This window comes from Aquarana catesbeiana, linkage group LG08 (assembly GCF_042186555.1).
Source record: "Aquarana catesbeiana isolate 2022-GZ linkage group LG08, ASM4218655v1, whole genome shotgun sequence".
NCBI lineage: Eukaryota > Metazoa > Chordata > Amphibia > Anura > Ranidae > Aquarana > Aquarana catesbeiana.
The window spans coordinates 53,959,918-53,987,899 of NC_133331.1; the positions used below are offsets into that span (position 1 = coordinate 53,959,918).

Consider the following 27,982-nt stretch of genomic DNA (forward strand, 5'->3'; position numbering starts at 1 on the left):
ATTTTCTCTTGGGGTAAAAATTACTGAAGAATTTTTTTTTACCCACCACAATGATCCACCCGTATTTATTGTCCGGTGTGGTATTCCAGAGAATTTTCAGGATGATATTGACTGTCCTGTGTAAGGGGCGGAAAGGAAAGTGCGGCCCGGAAAAGCAGGCTGCTGCGGAATGGGCGCGCAGGATGAGCTGATAGGTGACAGGAGGAAGGTAAATCCTGGGAGGGGGACTGTCATGGGACTAGGGGGGCCCCTGCCATGGAATTGGGGGCTTGTTAGGGAACTGGGGCACAAAGACCAGGTGTGAGATCTGCAATATGACTGAGGGCTCAGAAGCTTGGTGTGTGTATGGGGGGGGGGCTTAGCTAGGTGTGACGGGACTTGGGGGGCTCAGGAGCTTGAGTTGGGGGTGTCAGGAGACTGGGGAGTTTAGGTCCAAGTGTGGGGACTGTCACGGACTGGGGGGCTCAGGGGCCAAATGTGGGTACTGCCATGGAATTGGGGGTGCAATGTCTCAGTTGCCAGGGCACTGGGGGACACAGGGACTCTTAGAAAACTGGGGGCTCAGGGTGCAGGTGTGGGGGCTGTCACGTGTCTGGGGGGCTCAGGGGCCAGGTGTGGGGGCTGTCCTGGGTCTCGTGGTGCTGGGTGTGGGGGCTGTCATGGGTCTCGTGGTGCTGGGTATGGGGGCTGTCATGGGTCTCGGGGGGCCAGGTGTGGGGGCTGTCATGGGTCTCTGTCATGGGACACAGGGATTCTTAGGAAATGGGGGGGCTCAGTGGCCAGGTGTGGGGGCTGTCACGTGTCTGGGGGGCTCAGGGGCCAGGTGGGGGGGCTGTCCTGGGTCTCGTGGTGCTGGGTGTGGGGGCTGTCATGGGTCTCGTGGTGCTGGGTGTGGGGGCTGTCATGGGTCTCGTGGTGCTGGGTATGGGGGCTGTCATGGGTCTCGGGGGGGCCAGGTGTGGGGGCTGTCATGGGTCTCTGTCATGGGACACAGGGATTCTTAGGAAATGGGGGGGTTCAGTGGCCAGGTGTGGGGGCTGTTGAGGAACTGGGGGCCAGGTATGGGAACTGTCATGGAAACAGGGATGGAGCTGTGAGAGGACTAGGGACACTCAGAGGCATGAATCTTCGGGAAACGGGGGGACTCAGCAGCCAGGGATGGGGGCTGTCAGGCAGGGACTGTCAGGGAACAGAGGGGACTAGTTGGCCATGGCTAGGGGAACTCAGAGGCCTGCTGTAGGGGCTGTCTGGGGACGACTCAGGCTACCTAAAGTGTTGTATGTAAATGGTGAAAAACAGGCAACTATGCCAAGTCATCCTAAAGCTCTCTTCCATAATCCGGTTTAGAACTTGTGTTTCTTTTTCCAGTTTAAAAAGAATGTCCCAGAGCGAAGATGATATTTGGGGATACAAATCCATCAGGAAGAAAAGAACAGCAGACAGGAATGTTAATAAAACCGGATCCCATGATAAAACACAAAAGGTGTCAGTAAAAGTGAAGAGAAATGCTGCAAAAAAAACCGGGGCTGGAAGGAGCACTACAAATGCCAAGAACAATACATCACCCAGCACGAATGGCATCATTGCCAGCCCAGCCAAGGAACAGAATCATTCAGCATCAGGTACTGGCGGTGAGGACTTATCTACACCAAAAAGGACTTTAAAGAAAGACAGCAAGAAAGCGAGTCCTACAACTCCAAAAGAAAAGCACAGCGGATATTGTCCCAGCTGTCAGATGCCGTTCTCCATTTTGCTGGTGCAAACACCTCGGTGGCATGCAAGCGAATGTTTGGATACCCCATCGTCCACACAGACAGGTATGCAAGTCAGCTGAGTGTCGATGCATATGGATATATACAGTATAATGCTTAATAGGTGAACTTATCAATAGACTATGCTGTACAGACAGGCATTCCTATGCGATGGCTGATGTCTGTACAAATGTGGTACAGCCCTCTGTGAGATGCGTGCAGTATGTAAATACCATCTCTTCTTCAGGTCAAAATAAAGACAAGTAAAACTGGAGAGTGCAAAATCCAGTGGAGCTGTGCATGGTAACGAATCAGCTTCTAACTTCAACTTGTTCAATTTCGATTTGACCAAAAAAAAAAAAAATGGAAGTGGAAAGCTCCTGTCTGATAGAGCCCACTGAATTCATGTAATGTCAGGTCCTACCATAGTGATAGCAGTATCACCAGACAGGGCATGAGGAGAAATCTACTACAAGAACACAGACTGATATAAAAATCTGACAGGGGCTCTAGACTTCTGCTATACTCATAAAAATGCTATTTTTTTTTCTTTATTATTGGAGATTTCCCCTCACTTGCTTTCTGGTGAGACTTGTCACCATGTCAGTGGGAGAATCCACTCTCTCTTATTATATTAGCTCTGCCTTCTGAAGAGCGATCTGAGGTGGATCCATTTTCTGAACGCATTTGACAGGCAGCTGGGAGCAGCTATGTTGCGTTTTTATCACTTGTTTTAACCCCTAAAAGCTGGCGTCGCAACCACGTGAATTGCACACCAAAGCGCCAGAGTATATAATTCTTGCCACAACAAGTATACTGCCCGGTCTGGCTGCCTCTGCAGTTTAAAGTTGATCTTCACTCATGAATTGAAAGTGCCCCCTGTTCACCCCTCTTCTGCTCCGCTACCTGTATATTAAAGTCTCTGAAGGACAGTAAACTGGCCCTTGGTTTGAAAAGTTTGGAGACCCCTGATCTAGGCGAATGATAGGATGTGTACTGTGCTTCCTGGGATATGTACATCACATATCCCAGGGGCCTTATGGTTTCATCCATGGGGGGGCGGCTTAGTGATGTGTCATTTGGAGGCCCTCCCGCTGAACCCAGAAGACCCCGCGGGACTCTCAATGATGTCAGAAACAACATTGCAGTGCTGGACCGAGTGATTGCAAAGCATAAGAGGATCTTCTGGATGGGTGAGTATCTGAAACATGCAGATCCCATCTCCCAGTAAGAGAGAAAATAGAGGGGGGGGTGGTTTGTTGTTGGGTGGAGATCTGCTCTAAGAGGACACTAAAAACATGGCTCCGCTGCCTACTTTTACTGCCCTTAACCACAAGTGAAGGCTAAAGCCTTGTACACACGATACGATTGTTGGCCAACTGAGTGTCTGATTTTTGTGAAAAGGGCGTGTGCCAGGAACTTGTCTTGCATACTAACGGTACACAATTGTCATGCCACAAACATGAACGTAGTGATGTACTACATGGAATTTCAGCTCTTGAGCTCCACCCTTTGGGCCCCTTCTGCTAATTTCGTGTTTGGTGACCATTGATTCCGAGCATGCGTGTTTGTACTTTTGACTTTTGTGTGACCGATTTGTGTACTGACCATACGAAAATCAGATGTCAAGCCGTTGTACGCGTAAAATTTACTAGCCTGTCATCCAACATTTGTTGGCCGAAAGTTGGACAACAGTTGTCAAAAGGAGCGTACTAACAGTAAGATTTTAGGACAACAGTCTGTCAACAGACAAACCCCTGCCAACAATCGTGCCGTGTGTACGAAGGTTTAAGACCCCATACACACCATAAAACTTTTGTTATCTGATTTCCTTTAAAAAAAATCTACAGAAAATTGTATAGTGTGTATCCAGCTTTAGCCTTTATGGAGCCCCAGATAGCAGAAAAATCTAACAAGTCCTTCCCCACTCTATTCAAAATCACAACAAGTTAAAGATTGTGGCTGGATATACTGTACACTTTAACCTTTCACGTGCCATCCTCAGCGTACACCTTGTTTGAGCTGTTTTCCTAGTGTGTGTGCTTTGCCCGGTGAGGCTGAACATTGCATAGTTCATTACAGATTTCTTTTTCCTTTTTTGCAGAATGCCCCGATGGCCTTACCTGCTCATCCACCATTGCCTCTCACTACAAACGATTCTCTCATTTCCTGCTGGCCCAGAGCAGGGCTGATGAGCTCTCCCCTTTCCCTCCAATCTGCACCCCTGAGCCGCCTTCTTCTGACGCTGCCAAATCATGTACCCATAATGGAAAGAATGATGTACAACGCTCACACTCCCAAGGTGCAGGTAGTTCCCCCGCTTTCACTAAGAAGCCTATGAACGTTAAGTCATCGCAGTCTCCTGCCAGCTCTCAGGGGTCCGTAAAGCAAACCTCGCTCAATGCCTGGCTCTCCTCACCAACCAAATTGTCTCAGAACTCTCTGGACTTATCCCAGGAAATCCTCAGCCAGAAATGTGCAAGTTTTGTCAATGCTGCTACTTCTCTGGGAACATCACAGAAAGATGAGGATATAAAGGACTGTACCATCTCCTTCTCCCCGCTGGTCAGTGATCAGGAGCTGTTTAGTGATGATGAAGACCTTCCCGCAGGCCCAGTTAAGGCACTATTTTCTAGCAAATTGCCTACAGGCCCTTTAGAGAATATAGAAGAACAGTATGTTGCTAAGAACATTATAGCTAAAAGCAGAATAAAATCTCCCACTATGTGCAATGGAAATAATGATACAAGTGCAATAAACAGCGAATTTATACAGAGTAATGGAGTCACATGTGTCGCTGATCGCAGCATTGACTGTGATAATTGGTCTGAATGCAGCACACCTGCTTTGGAGTTAAGTGAATGGGCCACAGCCCAGCAAGAAGCTAAATGTTGGATTCAGAAAGAGGCTGATGAGTTACTTGTTAGTTCTGATGGTAACAGAGAAGCAGCTCCTCTGAATGTAGAGAAGGAGTTTTGTATCCAGAGTTCTCAGAGATTTACCCAACAGTTTACCAACAACAGGACACACGCAAAGGAAAGTTTAACCCAACCTTCTTCAGTTATGTCACCGAGCAAGGCTATATCATCCAAGGGGATGAAACAAATGGATATCGGAGTCTTCTTTGGCCTGAAACCAAAGGCAGAAAAAGCTGAAGTGAAAGTGCCTTTAAAAACCCAGAGCCAGAATGCTGGCGCTTCTCAGCTTGAGGAGAAATGGCCGAGGAAAACCAAGAATGTCACCTCGTTTGGGGCTGCCCATTTTCTGACTGATAACACTGGAGGGATCCCAGCAACAGCACCATCAGGGACACCGAGAAGAGAGAGGAGAAAGAGGAAAGCAGTTGGCTCGCTCAGTGATGCAGATTCTCTGACTAATAACATGAGTGGGGTGACGGCAACAGCGCCATCGGGGACCCAGAAAAGAGAATGGAAGAGATTCAGACAAAACTCTACTGCCGAGGAGAATAAAGGGAGGAAACCATGTCCTTTCTACAAGAAAATCCCAGGTGAGTCCCATACAATTGAATTGAAAAATTTGGTACCTTTTGTAATCCAAAGCAGTGAATATATGTGCTGAAATCAAACTGATTATTTATCAGTTTCTGTGGTGTGGGTTTTATTTATTTTTCCCCTACCCCCTTTTTGTGTGGTAGTCTGGTGTAGTATGTGCATATTGCATACATACATACATACTGGGAACTTCATCAAAGATGCAGCAAGCTGGACACTTTCTATCACCTTACACCTTAAATGTGCTATAAGGAATGTGGCTTTTGTTATTTTGTTTATAGCGTTTTGAGATTGTGCAGACCAGCAGTTAGCACATGTATTGCATTCATTTCTCACCAAGATTTCTAACTTTTAGGCTGGGTTCACATGTGTACGAAATGAAGCTCCGTTTTTACAGCTAATTGACAAAGTAGTTGTTCAGCATTTCAGGTCGGTGTGTGTTTTTCTTTTTTCAGGTCAGGTTTACATTAGGATCAGGTCAAGATTTTATCCTGTTCACGACTAAATGACATGTGCGATTCAATAGCGTTCCCATAGAAGTCAGTGGGCCTGAATTCGCACCTGAGCCGGACAGGAATCTTTTTCAATTCGCATGGTATCCGCACTTCGGACATATGTGAACAGGCACGATAGAAAGTAATGTTCTTTCATATGTCGTGCAAATTGGATGTGGATGAAAACTTATCCAATTCACATGTGTGAACCTATCCTTACAGAACTAACTACGTATTTGTCAATTACACTTCATGGTCTACAGGGGGTTATAGGGTGTGTGTGTGTGTGTGTGTGTGTGTGTGTGTGTGTGTGTCAATACTGGAAACTTGATTCTCCCCATTCCTCCCCCCCCCCCCTATTTATTTCCCCAAGTAATATTTTTTTAAACATTTACAAATACAAGAAAAATAAAGTAATAGAATTTTAAATATTATCTTTGCTTACTGCATTTTTGGTCAGTTAAAAAAAACGCACCTCCATGTTGAATGAAGTGAAAACTCATCAATAATGCACCCGTGTTTGTTTTTGATGCAGTTTTTGAATCACATGACCTTTGAAAAACACATCATAAGCATAGTAAAATCGTGTGCGTTTTTTCGCTTTTGACAAAATGCCGAAAACACAATTTTCAATGGATATGTTTCGGCCTCTGAAATTTTGGTGCATCTCTACTAAAAATGGAATGCATTGTGACGGGCGCCCTGTGGCGATCGTAAGTGGATTTATAATTCTTTACAGTCCCTGGGCAGTTGGCTAAATACGGTCAACTTAAAGTAGATGTAACGACAGGCTTACTTTATCTTTATATACTGGTACCTACATTTTTCTTGGTGGGTTTGCTTTAACAAATCGGTATCCTTCTAGCTAGCTACCCATGTACACAAGCTTTTTAAATGGTGAATCTCTCCTAGCTCATCTTTTCGTCTTCTAGGTACGGGTTTTACGGTTGATGCGTTCCAGTATGGAGCAATAGAAGGCTGCTCGGCGTACTTCCTCACCCACTTTCACTCTGATCACTACGGGGGTCTCACTAAGAAATTCCGTTATCCAATCTATTGCAGCAAGGTAAAGCAATGTTGTTTATACTTATGCAGTTCGGTGTGTGATTATATCTGTTTCTGTTTTGGTTGATATTTCTATAGTCTAGTAAGAATAAGTGTATATTAAATTTAGAATTGATCTTAAAGTATAACTTAAGGCAAAACTTTTTCCCTTTTTAGTTTTGGATAGGGTGCAGAGGGATTACAACCCCTGCTGGGCTTTTATTGCTGTCTGTCCTCCCATTTGGGAGCTTTTATTTCTCAATTTGTCATGTTTATTAACATCGTGGAAAGTAAAAAAAAAATCTCCAATTTTGGGTCGACATCAGAAGAGTGATAGTGGGAAATCTTCCAAAAGGTGGGGACACCTAGTTCTGGTGACACCCTGGGATTCCCTCACTTTGGAGGGATGTTCTTTCACTTCCTGTTTTGGCTATGGGACAGGAAGTGAAGGGAAGTTTCCCAAATGGGATACAGATGGCAAAAACAAATTAACTCTCCTCTTCTCTACCGAAAAGGGGGAAAAAAAAAAAAAAAGTTTTTTGCCTTTTTAGTTACATTTTAACCGCTTGCCGACCAGCCGTCATCATACTGCGGCAGGTCGGCACGTTCCCGTGAACCGTCGTAGCTGTACGTCAGCCCTTTAAGCAGGGATAGCCGGCGCGCGCCCGCTGCACTGCAGGGGTGCCGATGCACGTGGCTGGGAGGCGGAATATATATATATTCTCACATAAATCTCTGTTCTGTGAGGAGAGACAGATCGTGTGTTCCTACTAGCTAGGAACAACGATCTGTCATCTCCTCTAGTCAGTCCCATCCCCCTACAGTTAGAACATACAAGGAAACACATTTAACCCCTTGATCGCCCCCTAGTGTTAACAGTGCATTTTTATAGCACTGATTGCTGTATAATTGTCAATGTTCCCAAAAATGTGTCAAAAGTGTCCAATTTGTCTGCCATAATGTCGCAGTCCCGATTAAAAATCGCTGATCACCGCCATTACTAGTAAAAATAAAATAAATAAATATGCCATAAAGATTTCCCCTAATTTGTAGATGCTATAACTTTTGCGCAAACCAATTAATATACGCTTATTTTGTGGGGTTTTTTTTTTTTTTTTTTTTTTTTTATTATTATTACCAAATATATGTAGAGAACAACATTAGCTTTTTTTTTTAAAAAAAATGGGGATATTTTAATATAGCAAAGTACAAAATATTGTGGATTTTTTTTTTTTTTTTTTTTTTTTAAATTGCCGCTCCTCCTTCTCTTCTTTTTTTTGTTTATAGCGCAAAAAATAAAAACTGCAGAGATAATCAAATACCACCAAAAGAAAGCTCAGTTGTCAGTTAAAGCGACGCAGTGCCGTATTGCAAAAAATGGCCTGGTCATTGAGCAGCCAAATTTTCTGGGGCTGAAGTGGTTAAACGCATGCATTGGTGGATTAATACATTATTTTGTAAATCTTGCCTTATATGTCAGTTCTTGGTAACCTATGACAAGCCTGATGATCTACCAGTTCTCCTCTTTCTACATGACCACTCCAAGTGCAAAAGCAGATCTGTGCTGATGTGGTCAGCTTGCTTCCTAAATTTTTTGTTCCGAAATGCAGGTTGCTGTGCAATCATACACCATGCCTGTATTTCCAGTATGCAGCTTCTTTGTCTTTGGATGTGAAGGGGGAGGTGTATTATAGTGGCTCCAACTACGACCCTCACTGTTAGCTGCTCTGACAGCTAATGGGATTAAAGACACCTGTGTCAGCACAAAGCCCCACCCTTTAACACTCAAGTTTAGAATGAGGAGAGAGCGGTCACATGACTGCTAATATTGCCTAAAAAAATGTGATCTTTTGGGACTTTTTGTGTTTTTAACAATACATGGAAGCAGTTTTAAGTAAGATCTTTTAAAAGTTGATACTTTGGCAGTGACTGAGTTTATGGCTGTTGTGTCTGAGTTCAAATATTTCTAAATCCAGTTGTTCCAAACAAAGGGAAAAAAACTTTACACTGGTTCAGCGAGTATATGACCAAGCCCAAGATTGTTATGAATGTTAGTCTTTCTAGCTTTTTATCAGTTGAAGGTCTGGGTGTACAAATTAGCTTTTTGTACGTATACGTTTTAAATAAAGCAACTCTCTACTATGACACAAGCTCTAAGTGGTGACAATTCTGTTTTTCTTTAATTGATTCCAGTGTGGAAATGAGCATTCCTTTTTAATCCTAATTCTTTTTGGTGGGCCGTGCCTTTAAATATTGAATAGGATATAGAAAATATATAACCTCTTCTCTCTTACATTTTGCCCCCCCCCCCTCCCCTTTTCATATTTCAGATCACAGGAAATCTGGTGGCGAGTAAGCTGCGGGTGGAGAAAGAGTTTATAAACACTTTACCCATGGACACTGAGTGCATCGTGGACAATGTCAAAGTTATCCTGCTAGATGCCAACCAGTACGTAACAAGTTATAATACTGCTTTGGTAAGGTTACCAGTTCCTGGTGACAGGCCCTTGTTCGTACAGGCCCATTGTGGTTGATGGGAGGGGCATCGAGGTGCTGTGCATTCCTTCCTGAAATCATCACAGCACCTTTCCTCAAATTTCCTAAGCCCTCAGCCCTGGGGCAAGCAAATATGAGATGCTTTTGTGGGTGCATGTCAAGTCTTTTGCATGCTGAGCCTTCATGATTAAAAATTGGAATCCAGTGAATTAAAGGATAAGTTCTCCTTATAACATTTTTCAATGTTCCACCTGTTTTTAGGGTGCCTCTCCGCGATCCTAATGGTGACACCGGGCTGGAGATAGTCTCCCCGCACCCACTGTCAGTTTGAAAAAATGCTCCTCCCACACAGTCATGTCATTAATTTAAGGCATTCTATGAATAAACAGCAAGTACCGACAGCCTGATGGCTTGTAGTTCTCAATGAAATACCAGGGAGCTGAGGAGTGCTCTAGATAGTCCATTAATTCTTCCTGTCATTTTAGTAACTGCCTGCTTGTATGAGCCAACAGATACACCGATAGTCTGCAGGAGCCTGAGATTGCACCTGCCTGCATCTACTGATGCAATGCTTTACAGGCTCCAAAAAAACACTGCAGATGCTTGACATCTTCCAGGCACAAACTGAGGCAGGCTCTGTCTGACTTGCTGTAACTTCTAATGCACACTGTTAGAAACTTTATAGTGCAGTGAAGTGAAAAAATTTTGGTACAGAAGAGGAGCCTGTACGACGGTAAGACTGGAGGTCAGCTTCAAACTAGAGGAAGCTGGAGAAGTTGTAATCTGATAGTTGGCTGTAGTCGATCAATAATTTTTCCTCCATGGCTATCTTTTAATCTTGGCTTGTAAACGCTCATCATAGTCAAACATTATTCAGTAAAACGCTGCAGAGCTCAGGCTATCTCGTGTATTGTGTGTTTTTAATAAAAATGGGTGCATAAACAGCAAACAATGTAAAATGGCAAGTCCAGGGTGCTGGCAGCAATCAAAATGAAAAGGTATTTGTAATAGTGGACGTGAGCAGGCTGCTACTGTGAGTCTATTAATTTTGCATACTTGTTCCAGTGTTTTATAAAATATTAAATTCTATATCTGGGGAAACAACATTTCCCCCTTTGCAGTTGAGCTACCTCGCACTGCAAGGGTTAAATGTCCTTTTTAGGTCTACTCTAAGGTACAGGAAAAAGCAGTTTTAGGCCCCGTTCATACTGAAGTGGGGGCGTGGTGTTTTTTCATATTTCCTCGCATTGCACATAGTGCAGTTGTGCCAAATTTTGTTAATGAGCTAGGCATGTTTTGTTGTACAGTAAAATTGGACCATGTTTGGGGTACCATTAAGAAGCGTTTTGTGAAATGCAGGCTGCAATATGCGATTCTGCCCCCATTTTCATAGCAGCATAGTGTGCATGCAGCCTTAACCAGTCCTCCACTCCCTCGGCAGCTGATGCTCCTCTCTACTCCTACACTCCGGTTTGTGGCCCTGCATTGTACTTATTGATGTTAGAGGACCTGCAAATGCTGGAGCTTTTTTTTTTTTTTTTTTTTTTTTTTTCCCTGCTGACCGCAATGAGTTTTTAGGAGGGTGAGGAGAAGGTTTGTGTTGCCCAGATATCCACTATCCACTTTAATATCTTATGCTCGTAAGACCCATGTACATAGATGCTTCAGTTTTGCAAGTGGACACAATTTTGTTGCTGGATAGATTTGCATATAAGTATAGTGGTGATATAAAGCCTTCTCTCCCTTTCCTATCCATATACAGTTGCCCAGGGGCTGTCCTGCTGCTGTTCATTCTGCCAAATGGGACCACAATATTGCACACCGGAGACTTCCGTGCGGACACTTCCATGGAACGTTATCCGGCTCTGATTGGACGGAAGATCCACACCCTTTATCTGGATACCACGTAAGACACTACACCAGACAAAGCTTTATTTAAATAATCTATTATTTCAAGTTGTATTTAACCACTTAAACCACTTTTTTTTTTTTTTTTTTTTTTTTTTTTCCATAAATCCCCTTAATTCACTGGACATTTTTGTTTTCTGTTTTGGTTCTGCACGTTTAGACTTTTCAATGTTTGTAGCCTACCTTAATCTATTACACATTTGTTGTTTTGGGACAGATGAGACTTTAATTTGATAGCCGATTTGGATATGTACATTGCCTCAAAAGTATTCACACCCCTTGAAATTTTCCACATTTTGTCATGTTACAACCAAATGAGTAAATGTATTTTATTGGGATTTTATGTGATAGACCAACACAAAGTGGCACAGAATTGTGAAGTAGAAGGAAAAAATTCTAAATGGCTTTCAAAATGTTTTACAAATATCTGAAAAGTGTGGTGTGCATTTGTATTCAGCCCCCCGGAATCAGTACTTTGTAGAACCATCTTTCGCTGCAACTACAGCTGCAAGTCTTTTTGGGGATGTCTCTACCAGCTTTGCACATCTAGAGTGACATTTTTGCCCATTCTTCTTTGCAAAATAACTCAAGCTCTGTTAGATTGGATGGAGAGCGTCTGAGAAAAGCAATTTTCAAGTCTTGCCACAGATTCTCAATTGGATTTAGGTCTGGACGTTGACTGGGCCATTCTAACACATGGATATGCTTTGATCTGAACCATTCCACTGTAGCTCTGGCTGTATGTTTAGGGTCGTTGTCCTGCTGGAAGGTGAACCTCCGCCTCAGTCTCAAGTCTTTAGCAGACTCTAAAAGGTTTTCTTCTAAGATTATAAAAAAATAATAGTGTAGCTCTCCAAAGGCGGTGAAATTAAACTACTGCGACAATAGATATAAGGATAATGACATAACGTATCAGTCCATCTTGATTGAATATACCATGATGGTGTGAATATACATCAACACAAGTGTATAATTTAAAATGATAAATCTTGAAAAAGTGCTTGGTCATGAGGTGCAGTCAAGGAAAGTAAGGTTGGCATGCTTACCAAATGAGGTGGACACATGTACCATAGAGCACATGGGTCAAACAGGCATAATGAGGACTTGGCCTCAATGTAGTAATCTATGAATGGAGCAGTAGGTGGAAGGTAGACCTCAAAGGATGGATGATCGCACTTCAGATAGACGAACTCCAAGGCATGCAGCAAATGTTAAATTATTCCATTGGCATTGAACATGAAAAACAGTTGCAGAAAAAAACAAGCTTGTTCTTTTGAAGGTAAAAAGCAATTGTTACCCAACGCGTTTCGTCCTAATGGACATCACATGGGTGTGAGAATCGTGTACAATCGCTGTAGTGTGTGTAAACCTAGAGAGACTCACCAATAAAGGAATTAACCGACAATTGATCACAGGGGACACCTGGGACTACTTCCGAGGTAGACCAAGACGGCGCCGGCGTGCGTTCCACGCCTCGCTCACAAGGTCTGCAGTTATTTGATAAAAGGGCGCAAGTGGCGGCATGCACTCCACAGCTCCCGAACCTACACATTAGGAAGCGGAAGTGATGCAAAGCGCTCCACGCCTCGCTCTCATAATCGCCTGTCATTGGATTGAAGGCGGAGAACACTGCAAATGCGTTCCACCTTGTTAGTCAAAAACATCCCACCTCGTTGGACCATTACCAAAGGCTGAAAGGCAGGTACACATGATAATGACCACCCACCTTACAGCAGAACTACGGGCTGAAAAAAGGGGGGGGGGACGGGTGGAACACATTAAAGATTCAAATCTATGATCACCAGGAAATTTGTCACCATAAGCTGAGCATAGGACACAAATATTCAATTCCATTAATAAATGCATTACTAAAGGAACAGGTTACTAAAATAATAAATGTGCTCTCTGAATAGGTACAATTTCAGGGACACATGCTGAAAAGAAGTCTAAACTCCCTAACATTAACTAATGCATTGGCTATAGATTAATAATGATATAGACCCCCTGGTTGACAAAGGAATCCCAAAAAATACATTTACGTTTTTGATTGTTGCATGACAAAATGTGGAAAATTTCAAGGGGTATGAATACTTTTTCAAGGCACTGTATTTTTTTGTTGGGGTTATTATTGGGAATAAACCAAAATACTACTAGAACAAAAAGAGGTATGGACCTGGGAGCCTGATCTCAATAGAAATTACGAGGGTGCCACCCATAATTAAGGGGAGGGTGTCTCCCTATGTGCATAAACTACAAAAATGGAAAAAAACAAGAGGGGGGGGGGGGGGATAGGATGACCACCCAAAGGCTACTTCCTCATAAAAAATATTTTATTGAAGGAAAAATAGCTCCTACAACATACTAGTACCTTCTTCCCTCCTAAAATACACCACAATCCCCCCAGTAATCTGTACCCTCCCAAACCAACACCCTATGACCCTCCTAAGCACAGCAAACCACTAAAGCCCCCCACCCCCTATTGGAAGCAGAGACAGGTGACTGTATAAACTGGACCCCCCTGAAAAAAGATGTAACCCCTGATCTAGGCACCTGCATGCCAATGGGACCTATAGTCCATAAAAATCAAAGAACCCAACCGTCGCCAGAAAGCTTGTATGTGGTAATACTGCATCTTAAGGCCACAATGGGCGTGTGCAATTCCTGCATCCAATTTGCAATGGTGTGAACCCAGACTCGGCTCCTTGGTACCAGTTGAGCATCATTTAAACACCAAGGTCTACCTGAGTATTGTTGCTGACCATGTCCATCCCTTTATGACTACAGTGTCCCCATCTTCTGATGGCTCCTCCCAGCAGGATAATGCACCATGTCACAAACCTCAAATCATCTCACCACTGGTTTCTTGAGCATGACAATGAGGTCACTGTACTCCAATAACCTCCACAGTCACCAGATCTCAATCCAATAGAGCAGCCGACAAATCTTCAGCAACTGCGTGATGTTATCATGTCAATATAGACCAAAATCTGAGGAATGTTTCCAACACCTTGTTGAATCTATACCATGAAGAGTGAAGGCAGTTCTAAAGGCAAAAAGGGGTCCAACCCAGTACTAGCAAGGTGTACCTAATAATAAAGTGGCCAGTAAGAGTGTGTGTGTGTGTGTGTGTGTGTGTGTGTGTTTAACTTCCACTTTTGTAAATGTTTAGAAACCAAAGGATAACTTCAGACAAATGAGGTTGTGAAGTGGGACTGTCATTACTGTGAGCCAGTCATTTGTCAACACTTTGTAGCAATCTAACATTGTTACGACTATGGCAGAATGGAGGGGAAGGTGGTTACCACATATACTTGAGTATAGGCCGACCCGAATATAAGCCAGGGCGCCTAATTTTACCACAAAAAACTGGGAAAACGTATTGACTCGAGTATAAGCCGAGGGTAAGAAATGCAGCAGCTACTGTAAGTGGAAAAAGAGGATCAACAATGCCCATTTGCATGCCTCACTCTACCCATCTCCCTGCACTGTGTCCATCTGCAGCCTCATGTACCTGATCTCTGGTGCTGTGACATGCAGTCAGTCTAGTCGGTGGCCGTCTAGTGTAACAAAGCCCCGCCTCCTCGTCCATGACGGAGCACTGATTCAGTTTCCCAGCAGTGAGTTAGTGTTCCGCCTGTCACAGACGAGGACAAGGAGAAGGCGGGACTTTGTTACACTGGACGGCCGCCGGCTAGACTGCATGTCATCAGGCACATGAGGCTGCAGATGGGCACAGTGACTCGAGTATAAGCCGAGGGGGCTTTTTTCAGCACAAAAAAAATGCTGAAAAACTCGGCTTATACTCGAGTATATATGGTATAACTTAAGGTGGAACTACACTGCATCTGAGCACCACAAACCAAAAACACTGTTTAATTTTTAAATAAATGTTTTTAAATTCCATTGAACCCCCCCCCCCCCTTAGCATTTCTGGCCGTGGCCATCTTGGTTGAAGGCAGATGATTCATGTAACATTTACTTCCTGGTATCAGTCCGCCCTTAGCTCAGGCATGCCGGCAGGAGGGGATGCCAAGCTGAAAAGATCCCTCCTCCCCTCTTGAACACCCCTATTATGTATGACATAATTTGCCTGAAGAAATGTAAAAAAAAAAAAAAAAAGGAAGTTTAAAACAAGTTAATATGACATACTTTCCTAATATATATTTACTAATGCTACCAGCATTATAAAAAATAGTCCATGTTGATTGAGAGAGTGAAGTTCTGAATTAAATGGAGCTTAGAGTATGGGGAAGATCTCTCCTCCACCAGTAAGCAGGCAGACACAGGCTGCTCTTTAGCTATGTGGTGTTGAATGATTATTTAAAATATATTAAACACTTAATGGCAATGCTTAACCATTGGTTTATGCTGTTTAGGTTAAAACACAAACTTTTTTTTTTTTTTTTCGGAATAGCCACTTGACCAGTCTGTCGGCACATGTGCTGTGGGCAGAGCCTCAATATGACGCTCACATGTTCAGTAGGGGTTTACTTACACTTTGGTAATTCAGGAAATGTTCATGGAGCATTGGGGAACCAGTGACTATGAATGTGCACTGTTAACTTTTATAAAGTAACGTTCAGCCTGGTTTAATGCATATGTATTTTTTTTTTTTTTTCTCCCCAAAATTGCAGCTACTGCAGTCCCGAGTACACCTTCCCCCCGCAGCAGGAGGCAATACAGTTTGCTGTAAATACTGCTTTTGAGATGATGACGCTGTATCCACGCACACTGGTGGTTTGTGGTACTTATTCTGTTGGGAAGGAGAAAGTCTTTCTGTGTAAGAAGAGTTTGCCTTTTTTTTTTTTTTTTGTTTTTTAGCATTTACTTCAACTTCCACTCAGTAAGTCTTTTTTTTGTCTTTTCTGCAGCTATTGCTGATGTTCTAGGCTGTAAGGTGTGCATGTCTCCGGACAAATGCAAGACCATGCAATGTCTGGAGTCTGATGAGATCCGTGCCCTCATCACCACTGACTGGCAGAGCACTCCACTACATGTACTTCCCATGATGCAGGTTAGCTTTAAGGTAAGTTAGTACACTAGGACTTAGACAAGTATGTGTTTTGTTTTTTTTGTTTTGTTTTTTTTAATTGCCCAATCATACTTGCCTAGGTGGATGCAGCATGGGTGTGATGCTGCATCTGTTCCCTGAGAACTGAGCCACTGACCACCGGCGATTGGCTCAGTTCTCTCACCTCCCCGAGCGAAGAGCTGCTGCTTGTCAATCAGCAGCTCTCCTACTCTGCTCCTCCACGCTGGACGCTGCGCTGTGGAGGGGCGGGAAGCGGCTGTCTCTGCGGCTCGCTGAGACTGCCATCAGTCCAGGCACCTGGCGGATCCAGACTTCAGAATTCGGGATGACACGCTGCCTGGACTGATCTGTGTGACGTCAGCAGAGAGCGGACTTCAGACTGCTCTCTGCTGAAAACGGGTCACAGGAGTGCAAAACTATTTGCACTCCTGTGACCCAGAGGTGAAGCCTAGCCACACAAGCTCAGGCTGGACTTCTCCTTTTTTTTTTTTTAACGTGTATTTCCTTATTTGCAACCAGGAATGAGAAACTCTATGGGGGAGACTTACTAAAACTGGAGCAATCAGAATCTGCTGTGCATGGTAGCCAATCGGCTTCTAAGTTCAGCTAGTTCTGTTTAAACTTTTGACAATAAAACTTGGAAGGGTATTGGTTTCTTTGCAGAGCTGCACCGGATTTTGCATGCTCCAGTTGTAGTAAATTAACCCCCATTATATTTGTGTTCCCATTCACACAGCTTACCTAAAATAATATAAAACTTGCTTTTCTAAATTTTTTTTTTTTTTTTTTTTTTTTTTTTTTTTTTTTATTGGAGCAGGGCTCTATACACAGGACTGCATAGGCAGCCTTTGTCTAGAATACCTATAAAATGTGCAGGCATAGATTGGTACTACCCAAACCTTGATATCTTACTTTGTTGGGACAGGCAATGTGCACATCTGGTTCACAAACTGATAATGAAGATCTGCCAGAACGATACAAACAGGGTTAATTATAGTAAACCTAGCCCCCTCCTAAAGCCAGCTATAGGTGGAGCGATTTTCTTTCCTGCAGCCACAGGTTGCAGGAAAGTATATCAAGCAATTCCCCCATCAACACAGCAGTGTTAATTTTGGCAGCAAATTTCGATTTTTAGTTTTTAGTCTTGAGACTAAAATGGCATTTTAGTTTTAGTCCCATTTTAGTCGACTAAAATCAAATAGCTTTAGTTACATTGTAATGCATTATTTAAGCATTTCTCTACAATTTCCAAACTCCTTATTAACTCCTGGAGTGAAAAAATCGAATACAGGTTATTATTTATGGTATTGAGGTTTGAACGTGACACAGATTTAGTCATTATATAAGGTCTTTAACCACTTCAGCCCCGGAAGAATTTACCCCCTTCCTGACAGGGCCATTTTTTGCGATACGGCACTGCGCCGCTTTAACTGACAACTGCACAGTCGTGCGACGCTGTACCCAAACAAAATTGACTTTTTTTTTTTTTCCCCACGAATAGAACTTTTGGTGGTATTTCATTACCTCTGCGGTCTATCCCACTAAACTATTGTTTTCCCCCTGTGGGGGAAGCCATCCCTTGCTGGGAGAACACACAGTGATTACAACTTGGTCACGATCAGCTTAGGTACAATCAACCTACCCATACATGGTTAGAATCTCAGCCAGTTGAGCTACATCCATCCACTGCCCCCCCCCCCCCCGCCCCCCAACAATTGCTGGCAATTCCCAACTGTTGGTAGTTCCTGCGTGCATACCATAGCAGTAGAAGCTACTGCTTCAAAAACTGACATCTGACAGTGTTTATAAACATTGTTCAGACATGAGATACAAAGTAACATTGTTACTTTTGTGTTGACTCTCTTTTTTTTTTGTTTTTTTTTTTTTTGTTTGTTTATCTACAGATAAAAGGGATTATCTTCAGTCCGATGTCAGATAAAGGTCCTTTGTGTAAACCTTTTATGTCATTACTGCTCATGACTTCTTATATTCTAATTGGAAGTATCGATAACTTTAATTTATTGCAGACATAACCTATATTGCTGCTTGATACACCACTGAAGAAAGGAAACTGAACTGCGTCAGTGGTTTTTTTTTTTTTTTTGTTTTTATCTTTGTTTAATCAATACTTTAGTGGTTACCTTTTTTAAATCCCTTTCACACTGAGGCAGTTTTTAATTGCGCTAGAAATTGACTTGAATGCCTGAAAACTGCCCCCTATTCATTTCAGTGTGACTTTTCACACTGGTCGGTGCGCTTTTGGGACGTTAGGAAAAAGAAGTCTTGCAAGCAGCGTCTTTGGAGCGGTTTGGGAGCGCTGTATTCATCGCTCCCAAAACACCCTGCCCATTGAAATGAATGGACAGCATTTCTAAAGCACCTGAAAAGCACTTCGGAAATGCCGCCACACAGGCGCTTTTAAGCCCTTTAGCTTCTAGTGGTGGTTAAAACCCCCCTCGCTAGCAGAGGAAAAGCATTGCTTAAACAGTGCCACTAAAATGAGTGGCGCTTTTAGTGCTAACCCACGGGCGGCTCAGTGTGAAAGGGGTCTTAAAGTGCCAAGGGGCATCTTTCCTTTGCCTACTCCTTTTTATTTGGATGTTGGTATACCTCAATAGTTGGTGAGCACCTCTTTTTTTCCATTTAGAAAAGTGGCCCCAAAGGATTCCCTTAATTTGCAAGGATTTACTCACTTCCTGTTTGGCTATGGGACAGGAAGTGAAGTTAAATCTCCCCAATGGGACACAGATGGCAAAATATAAACTGAGGGGATATGACCCTCCCTTACTGTTTCCAAAATTAAAAAAAGCTTTTCCCTCTAGTTCTACTTTAATTTACCTTTTTAATAACACTTATGCCCCGTACACACGGTCGGACATTGATCGGACATTCCGACAACAAAATCCTAGGATTTTTTCCGACGGATGTTGGCTCAAACTTGTCTTGCATACACACGGTCACACAAAATTGTCGGAAAATCCGATCATTCTGAACGCGGTGACGTAAAACACGTATGTCGGGACTATAAACGGGGCAATGGCCAATAGCTTTCATCTCTTTATTTATTCTGAGCATGCGCGGCACTTTGTCCGTCGGATTTGTGTACACACGATCGGAAATTCCGACAACGGATTTTGTTGTTGAAAAATTTTATAGCCTGCTCTCAAACTTTGTGTGTCGGAAAATCCGATGGAAAATGTCCGATGGAGCCCACACACGGTCGGAATTTCCGACAACACACTCCGATCGGACATTTTGCATCGGAAAATCCGACCGCGTGTACGGGGCATTACACAAAATCCCAGATCTGAGTAGATTGTTGGTGTCTGGTTTTATGGGTTCAGCATTGTCTAAATCTGGTGAATATATGTGGTCAAGACCAGATCACTAGAAGTATTTGGCACCAACATCCCTAAATGTATACAGTAGGGAGAGGGAAGAGTAAGGGACTTTATAGGGGCAATCTGCACATATTAATGGAACAAGAACAATTATAAATAATTACCTTTTTTATACACATAAGTAAAAAAAAGAGGATAAAAGCATTGTATACAAAATATTGATGTCCAAAGCACAAGGAGCAATATTTTTAGTGCTACATTACGGTTTCCACGCCTTTATTTCAACATGTTACGCCAGATGGCTTCTTCGGGGAAACGGCATGGTGTCATGATTACTGAATAGATAAAGGAACACTTATCAAACTTTTTACAGAAAATATCTTGTGTACAAAAAACCCTCAGTACATACACATAAAGTACACCTATATCTTTAATTAAAAAATGCAGCATTTTAGATGCACCGCCCCCATTTGGACAAAGGTTCCCCTGGGTTGCAATGCTTAGCTCAGTCTGATGAAGAGGGGGAGCCAAGTAGCAGCAAATTGGAGGTATTGAGTCTGTACGTGACGGCTCCACACACCTATCCAATCACAAAGGAAGATTGCCATATTCCTCAGGAAGGATATGTGATTATCCAGGGCATAGTCTAAATCTGTTCTCCTATTCACTTGCAGGGACTTGGTGCCCACCTCAATAAATTTTCAGGAAAGTACGATCGTGTCCTGGCCTTCAAACCTACAGGGTGGACATATTCTGAGGGCTACAGCTCGGTGGCTGATATCAGGCCTAACGTCCGGGGCAAAATCACAATTTATGGTAAGGTGATTTCTTAAACATGTTTTTTACCTTTTTTTTATTTTTTTAAATTTTTTTTAAATTTTTTTTTTTTTCTTTTAGTAAATGTACAACATTGTAGGGCTGGGAGATTTTCTTAAAAAAAAAAAAATCTTCGATTTTCTTAAAAAAAACTCGATTCACGATTCGAATCGAGTTTTTTTTTTTTTTTTTTTTTTTGGACACCGCGAGGTCCTGAGGCGCTGCGGGCATGAGTTTTTAGGCGAGACCGCGGCTTCGGCCTAGTCCGCAGCGTCCGGCCTCGCGGACTAGGCCGAAGCAGCAGCCTCGCGTAAAAACTCATGCCCGCAGCGCCTCAGGACCGGTGCGGTGAAAGAAAAAAATCTAAAACGATTTTGCTTAAATTTTGAATCGATTTGAGCTCTCAACTCATTCAAGATTTAAATCGATTTTTTTTTTTTCCCCAGCCCTACAACCTTGCCTAAAATGTACTATTGTTTTGCCAATGTTGACAAAAACAACAGTCCGGACCCGACCAATGCAGATGACTTTCAGGATCTGCATATCTGATCCAAGTTACTAGGAAAGTATTGAACTCGGATAGTCCACGTAGCCTCCCTGGCGGTTTTCCCGAGTGTGGCTCGGGGTTAAAATTCAGTACCATTAGCGGTAACCCCGAGCCACACTCGGGATCGCATTGCAGGATCCTGGGGCGGCGTTACTTACCTTGTCCCCGGGATCCTGCGATGTCCCCCGCAGTGTCCGAGGGCTCCGTCCTCCTCCGAAGCCTCTCCGTGCCAGGCTCCGTTCCCTGCGAGCGGCGCGACGCACGGGGGTGGAGCCTGGCGGCAAATTCAAAAAAATGTCAAAATCATAACACATACAGTACTGTAATCTTACAGATTACAGTACTGTATGAAATGATTTCACATCCCTTTTGTCCCCAGTGCTCTGGCCCATGCCCTGCATGCAGTTTTATGTTTTATATACTGTTCTTTCTGCCTGGAAACTGGAGATTGTCCATAGCAACCAAAAAGTGTCCCTTTACGTCAAAAGTGGCTTTAGACCAGCTAGAAAACAGCGATAGTAAATTAGAACACTTGCAGAATTGAGCGATAGTGAATTGTGGGGAAATGTATTTTATTACTATTTTTTTTTAATTTTTTTAATTTATTTATTTTTATTTATTATATTATAATTTATGTTTTTGTGTTTCAAACTTTATCATACCCGGGATATCTACTAGACTCTGGTTTGGACAGATTTAAGTGTGTTATTGTTAAGATTTACAGACCTACAATATAAAACGCCAAATTTCCATGCAAAATAATTGTACCGCTTTCAGCACTTTAGCAGAGAATCTAGAGAATAAAATGGAGATTGTTGCAATATTTTATATCACACGGTATTTGTGCAGCAGTGTTTTATTTTTGGGAAAGGGACACTTCCATGAATTTTAAAAATTCCAAACAGTAAAGTTACCCCAATTTTTTTGTATAATGTGAAAGATGATGTTACGCCGAGTAAATAGATACCAAACATGTCACACTTTATAATTGCACGCACTCGTGGAATGGAGACAATCTATGGTAGCTATGAATTTCCATAGGCGACTAATTTTTTATATATATATATATATATATATATATATATATATATATATAATATAATATAATGTTTGGGGGTTCTGAGTAATTTTCTAGCAAAAATTATGGATTTTAACTTGTAAACACCAAATTTCAAAAATAGGCTCAGTCATGAAAGGGTTAAAAGCTAAATTCCAGCCTTCCTTTTAGTCTTGCATAGCTGTATAGACTCCTTTCTTAAAATTGCTTACTCTATTACTGCATATTGTGAGACTCTCACAATGTGCATTAGAGGTTGCAGCAAGTCAGATAGAGCCTGTATCTTTTCCTGGCTGGAGAAATGCCATCATCTGACTGTCCCTGGCCTGCCTCTTTCATTCACTGAATTTCAGTTCTTTCAATCATTGAGACCATACATCATATGTGGGTGTTACCTAGGGTGGTCTGCATGCAAATGTAACCTGCCCAGAAATGCCCACTCCTTTAGATTGACATCCACCCTTCAAGATATTTTAATATTTGCATCAGGGCGGTGGGATCTTGAGTACTGAGGTAGGGTGCTGTGATCTTTTCAGGAAGCCATGTATAGCACCCTGTCAGCCCCTCCCACCAGCCATGATCTGCCTGCATCACAAAGAGAAGCAGAGTCCCAGTAATGACATCATTGGGTTTAAAACATAGTATGTATTAAAAACAGAAATGTTCAATTTAAAAAATGTAATTCGGGTGTTTGATGAGGGTCAAAGGAGGAACCAGCGAAGGCAAAATAGATTCATATTAAATTTCAGCTGCATCTGTTAGGCTTCACATTGATCTGTTTTTCTTCCACTTTTGCATTTAAAAAAAGCAGGAGAAAAATGTGTGACCATGTAATCCTATGGAACACTTCGCACTGATCCATTGCAGGTCTGCTGCGTCTAGTAAAATCCTGCTTGCTGCTTTTTTGGTGCTGTAAAAAAAAAAAACAAACGCACCTCCCGTTGAAATGCATTGAAAACTTGGCAAAAACTGATCAAAAATGCACCCGTTTTGTACATTTTTGAGTCGCATGTCCAGGGAATATCGACTGCAAACGCAGTAAGATGGCAGCAAAACCGCATATGCATTTCTGCTACGGATCAGTGTGGAAGTGCCCCAATACTGTAGCTGTAGTGTTTGTGCGGAAGACGGACAGAGCTTAAAAAACAAGAAAATACCAAACCGTGATGAAGTTTTTAGTAGATCTTTTTAGCTGGACTCTAATAACACAAAACTCTAAGCATTAAAGCCTAATACTAGTGAGTTTGATTAAGGTTCTGGATAAGAGTTGATATTTCCCTGTGTCACCCATACAAGAAATGGGGGAAGTGGCTATCCGCTGAGGCAGAAAATCACAAATTACAATACATCCTCAGAAGTTCTAACCCTTTCCTACTTTGCTAAAATGCTTTCACACCAATGTCACTTATGTCCTGACAGAGAATGCATGAAAATCTCCCCAAGTTACAAACCTGAAATGATCCAATCCTTTCCCATTCTATGCAAAAGTAAGATTCCACCCATTTTTTAAATGTACAAACCTTGTCATGCCCATCCGGAATGCTATGATAAATGGCATTATTATTATTATTATTATATACAGTTGTGCTCATAAGTTTACATAACCTGGCAGAATTTATGGTTTCTTGGCCATTTTTCAGAGAATATCAATAATACATAATAGGGGTGCAACGGATCGTCATCGATCCGTGATCCGATCCGCGGAGGTTGATCCGTACGGGACACCCGCAATCCGCTCTGTGGCCTCAGGCCATAGGAAAGGCCGCGGCTTTGGCCTAGCTCCAGAGCGGCAGCCATCTTGATACACCCGGCGGCCGTTTAGCACGTGATCGCTCTGTCAAATGATGTCTCTCTCGCTCCGTCAAATGATGTCTCTCCCCTCTGTCTACTGATCTGTACAGTGGAGGGGAGAGATCGGATGGCAGCAGTGCCAATACTCTGCAATGCTCTGCTGCAATACCCTGCCAATACTCTTCCATGCCCTGCCAATACTCTTCCATGCCCTGCCAATACTCTTCCATGCCCTGCCAATACTCTTCCATACCCTGCCAATACTCTGCCATACACTGCCAATACTCTGCCACACCCTGCCAATAGGGAGATTGTGGATATTACAGTGGGGGAGATTTTTTTTTTTTTTTGGTTGATCCGAAAATGATCCGAACCGTGACTCCTGATCCGAGGAACGATCCGAACCGTGAGTTTTTTTTTTTTTTTTTTTTTTTTTTTTTTTTTGATCCGTTGCACCCCTAATACATATGATATAAAAAGATTAGGTGAGAGAAGTTGTAAAAAAGTGACAATTGAAGATGGTGAAGCTAATAGCAGTGATGATAAATGAAAAACATAAAAACATAATCATGAATAACCATATCCTAAAAAGCAATCATCACCAGAGATTAAATAGCTCCTAAAAAGAATAAATCAGTGTAGAAGATATTGATAAATGATGAAAATGCATCCACTTGGGTAAGAATAAATAAAACTAAACACAGTGATAAAATACTATAGACAAAAAAACAACTCATAAAGTGACACTGTGCAGCAGAGTATAAATAAACAGAGCGTGGATGGCAACAAGCAATGCCTGAAGTGACAATGTGCAAATAAACGTTCAAACAAAAGTTCATCAAAAATGTCCCAAATGAGTTTCTTGGAATTCAGATAGTCCCACAATAAATTAATTCAATTAAATCAGACGTGATAATCGTAACGTCTAAACATGCAATGGTTGCGGTTGTATGTGCTCAAACAAAATCAAATCTTGTGCCTCTTCGTGTACACACACACAAGTGAAAGGTGGCCCCTTACCTTAAGGTAATAGGGCAAGAGCATTTGACCAGAAAACACTCTAGGAGGTATCCACCTATGGACTCCACCGCATCCCTCACCGTCCTGGGTCCAGGGTATGGTTCTCACGGGTATAGTGCAGGGGGGTATGTATAGGAAGATAAAGCAGGATGGATCCAATAGTGTGATATTGTTTAAATAAAATAGCAGCTTTTATTCAAGAAAAGTAAAGAACTCACATAAAAACAAGTACACAGCGCTTTGATCCGACGAGCGGCAAGCTCGTAAGCCTCTAGCAATATCTGGAGCCTGTCCCTTCCCGGCATCTCCGGCTGCGGCCGCCTAGGCGATTTGCATGGACTCCTGGGATATGGGAATCGCCTAGTGACGAAATCTCATGTTATTTGGAAACCTCTGACAGGTTGCTCTAGCATTGGGGTGGGAACTTCTGTCTGACACCATAGGCCGCCATTGCTATCAGGTAGAAAGAGCAACGCGCAGTGGCATTACTGTGCAGGCACAAGATCAAGAGGTGCATGCTGAGTATCCAGCAGCACCGAGTCCCGGAAATGAATACAAGAGGGCTTCAGATGCCCACAGCAGAGATGAACACTGCCTGCCTCTGAGATCAGGTTAGTTTTGCAGGATTTAAACATAAACTAAAAGGACCACATTAATAATGACATCTAAATGTTGAAGTGAACACAATTTCGGTGAAGTATTTGAAAAACAAATGAATTGGGGGACTGAAACTCCGCAAAAAAAAGAAAAAAAGTTGTGGTTGGACCTGAGTTTTAACCCCTTCCCATTCACAAGCTGTATTTTAACTTTCCCCAGCATGATGCCCTATGCTGGGGATACGTCAATAAACCTCTTCACTTAGAACAACGCCGATACGTTTCACAGCTGGAGGTCGCTGAAATCTCTGATCCCCATCCTCTATCTGGAACCAGTCAGAGAGGTTCCTGAACATGGGATTATTACTGTGTCTGCTATGACCTGGTGATGACATGCAGGCTGGAGGCTTCCATTGACAAAACAAGACTGCAGATGCTGCTGTAACATGATGGTGGCAGTGTTCATCTGCCTAATACTGTAGTTGTCAGTCATTGTAAAAGAAAAAAAAAAAAAAAAAAAATTTTAATACTTTTTTTTTTTGGATTTCTCAGCCTATTCTAGAAAGACACGTACACAGTAATTATTGTTCTGTAGCACACCCTGGACAATCGATAGATTGTAGCCCTCTCTCATAGATGTACACTGTGATCACCCAAAAAATACAACCCTAACGGCGCTCACTCCAATCCTATTAGGGTTGTGGGTTTTTTTTTTTGGATATAATATAAAACGCAGGGTTTTTATTAAAGCACTGCATCCCAAAAAAAAACAAAACAGGTAGACCATGCATTTCCATTCTAAACTTCTGTTCTCAACATTCAATGAAATCATCCAAAAATAATAAATTGCTTAAGCATTTCCAAGCTAAACCTTTGTTGTGATGTCATTTAGGCTCCCCTTCCTTTTATCAATGTCTGGCAGCCTGGAGGAGGTATATTTGATGTTCCTTATGTCCCCCCCCCCCCCACCCCACCACGAGCAGTGATTCTGTTTTTTTAAGAAATGTAATCCTAGCTGTGGGCCGTTTCTTGCTCTCAAATAATCACCCACATAGTCAGCATTTACCCCTCAGGAACCCTGATCTTTGCATATAAAGGGAAACTATGTTGAATATGAGGAAACTATAGCAAACGGTCCCCACCGTAGGCACCTCAAGGACATCTGTATTGTTCTGCAAAGACTGCACAGGGCTGTTCACACAACCAAAGTACAGGTGAAGAAAAGGACAGTGGGGGATCAGACGTATGAACTGCAAGATAAATCAAGCCCTGTTTATTCTGTTGGATTTAATTCGGCAGGCAGTCAGTAATTGTCACGTTAACTGATACTGCTACCTGTTGGCTTCAGCATCTAGGCCAATGACCTCTGGACAGGGACGGGTTACTATATAGTAAATCAGACTGTTCTTTTTCTAGGCTTCTTGTTTAGTAATCGGTAAGTGATAGATTTGTCTACTTTTCCTATATTTTACTGTAATTCTTCTATGACCAGGGATCCCATACAGCGAGCACAGCAGTTATCTGGAGATGAAGCGGTTTGTACAGTTCACCAGACCTCAGAAAATTATCCCAACTGTTAACGTTGGTGACTGGAAAGCTCGCTCCACCATGGAAAAATATTTTGCCGAATGGCTTTCCGAAACCAGGCGCAAATGAAGGACTCAGCTGAGCTTATGTACTAAATCTGGTAATGCGGAGGGTGACCACATGCTCTTTTGGCGCTGACAACAGTCCTCTTGCGTGTTGCTATGGGTCTGGCACTTTACATATTGTACTTCTGTGTTTTTTGTTTTGTTTTTTTTGTTTTTTTCTTGGGTTAGGATCTCTGTCGGCTTTATTACTGTTTGGCGCAAAGTTTACTTCCTGATCTATGACGGCCATGAAAGAGGAAATTCCCCTAAAACCAGTAAGGCCTAAAAAACATAAAGGCACTGTTAAAAATTGTGTTACATGGCAATTGTCAAAGAAATGCCCCTTCCATCCTGCCATCTTCTGTAAGTGCGCCCAGCTAACAAGGAACTAGAATCCTTTGTGACTTGCTGTGATTTGTAGTTATTACAAAACAGAGGTTAAAGTGATGGTAAAGGCTAGTTTAAAAAAAATAAACATGTTATACTTACCGCCTCTGTGCAGTTGGTTTTGCACAGAGCAAATCGGATCCTCCTCTTCTCGGGTCCTTCTGCTGCTCCTGGCCCCTCCCTCCTGTCGAGTGCCCCCACAGTCAGCAGCTTCCTATGGGGGCACTGGAGCCGAGTCACAGCTCTGTGTGTCCATTCAGACACAGACCCCTGACCGGGCCCTGCCCCTTCTCTCTCCTGACTGACTGACTGACTTTGATAGCCACGGGAGTCAATGGCACTGCTGCTGTGTCTCAGCCAATCAGGATTGTCCCAGACAGCTTAGACATTTGTGGACCCCGCTGGAGAGAGATGGGGCTCAGGTAAGTATTAGGGGGTGCTGGGGGTGGCTGCTTCACACAGGGTGTTTTTTTTTTTTTTTTTTTTTTTTTTTTTTTTTTAGCTTAATGCATAGAATACATTAAGATTAAAAATTCTTCTGCCTTTACAACTCCTTTTA

The 27,982-nt window shown here is 42.6% G+C and overlaps 1 protein-coding gene across 1 annotated transcript; it reads left to right on the forward strand.

Annotated features, from left to right (window-relative positions):
- The first annotated feature begins 21 nt into the window (after positions 1–21).
- Positions 22–27,906, forward strand: DCLRE1A (DNA cross-link repair 1A). The gene is made up of 10 exons (XM_073595855.1): positions 22–208; positions 1,369–1,817; positions 3,856–5,259; positions 6,690–6,823; positions 9,132–9,250; positions 11,060–11,203; positions 15,840–15,985; positions 16,077–16,231; positions 20,253–20,394; positions 26,898–27,906. The coding sequence occupies exons 2-10, from the start codon at positions 1,379–1,381 to the stop codon at positions 27,059–27,061; spliced, it is 2,847 nt and encodes a 948-aa protein (XP_073451956.1). The 5' UTR covers positions 22–208; positions 1,369–1,378; the 3' UTR covers positions 27,062–27,906.
- Positions 27,907–27,982: the final 76 nt, after the last annotated feature.

What these genes read in the sequence shown, in the direction of transcription:
- DCLRE1A (XM_073595855.1), top strand. Translation starts at nt 1,379, where the DNA reads ATGTCCCAGAGCGAAGATGATATTTGGGGATACAAATCCATCAGGAAG. An exon ending in ATCCTGCTAGATGCCAACCA is followed by an intron (nt 9,251 to 11,059) that starts GTACGTAACAAG and finishes ATCCATATACAG; the next exon opens with TTGCCCAGGGGCTGTCCTGC. An exon ending in GGGCAAAATCACAATTTATG is followed by an intron (nt 20,395 to 26,897) that starts GTAAGGTGATTT and finishes TTCTATGACCAG; the next exon opens with GGATCCCATACAGCGAGCAC.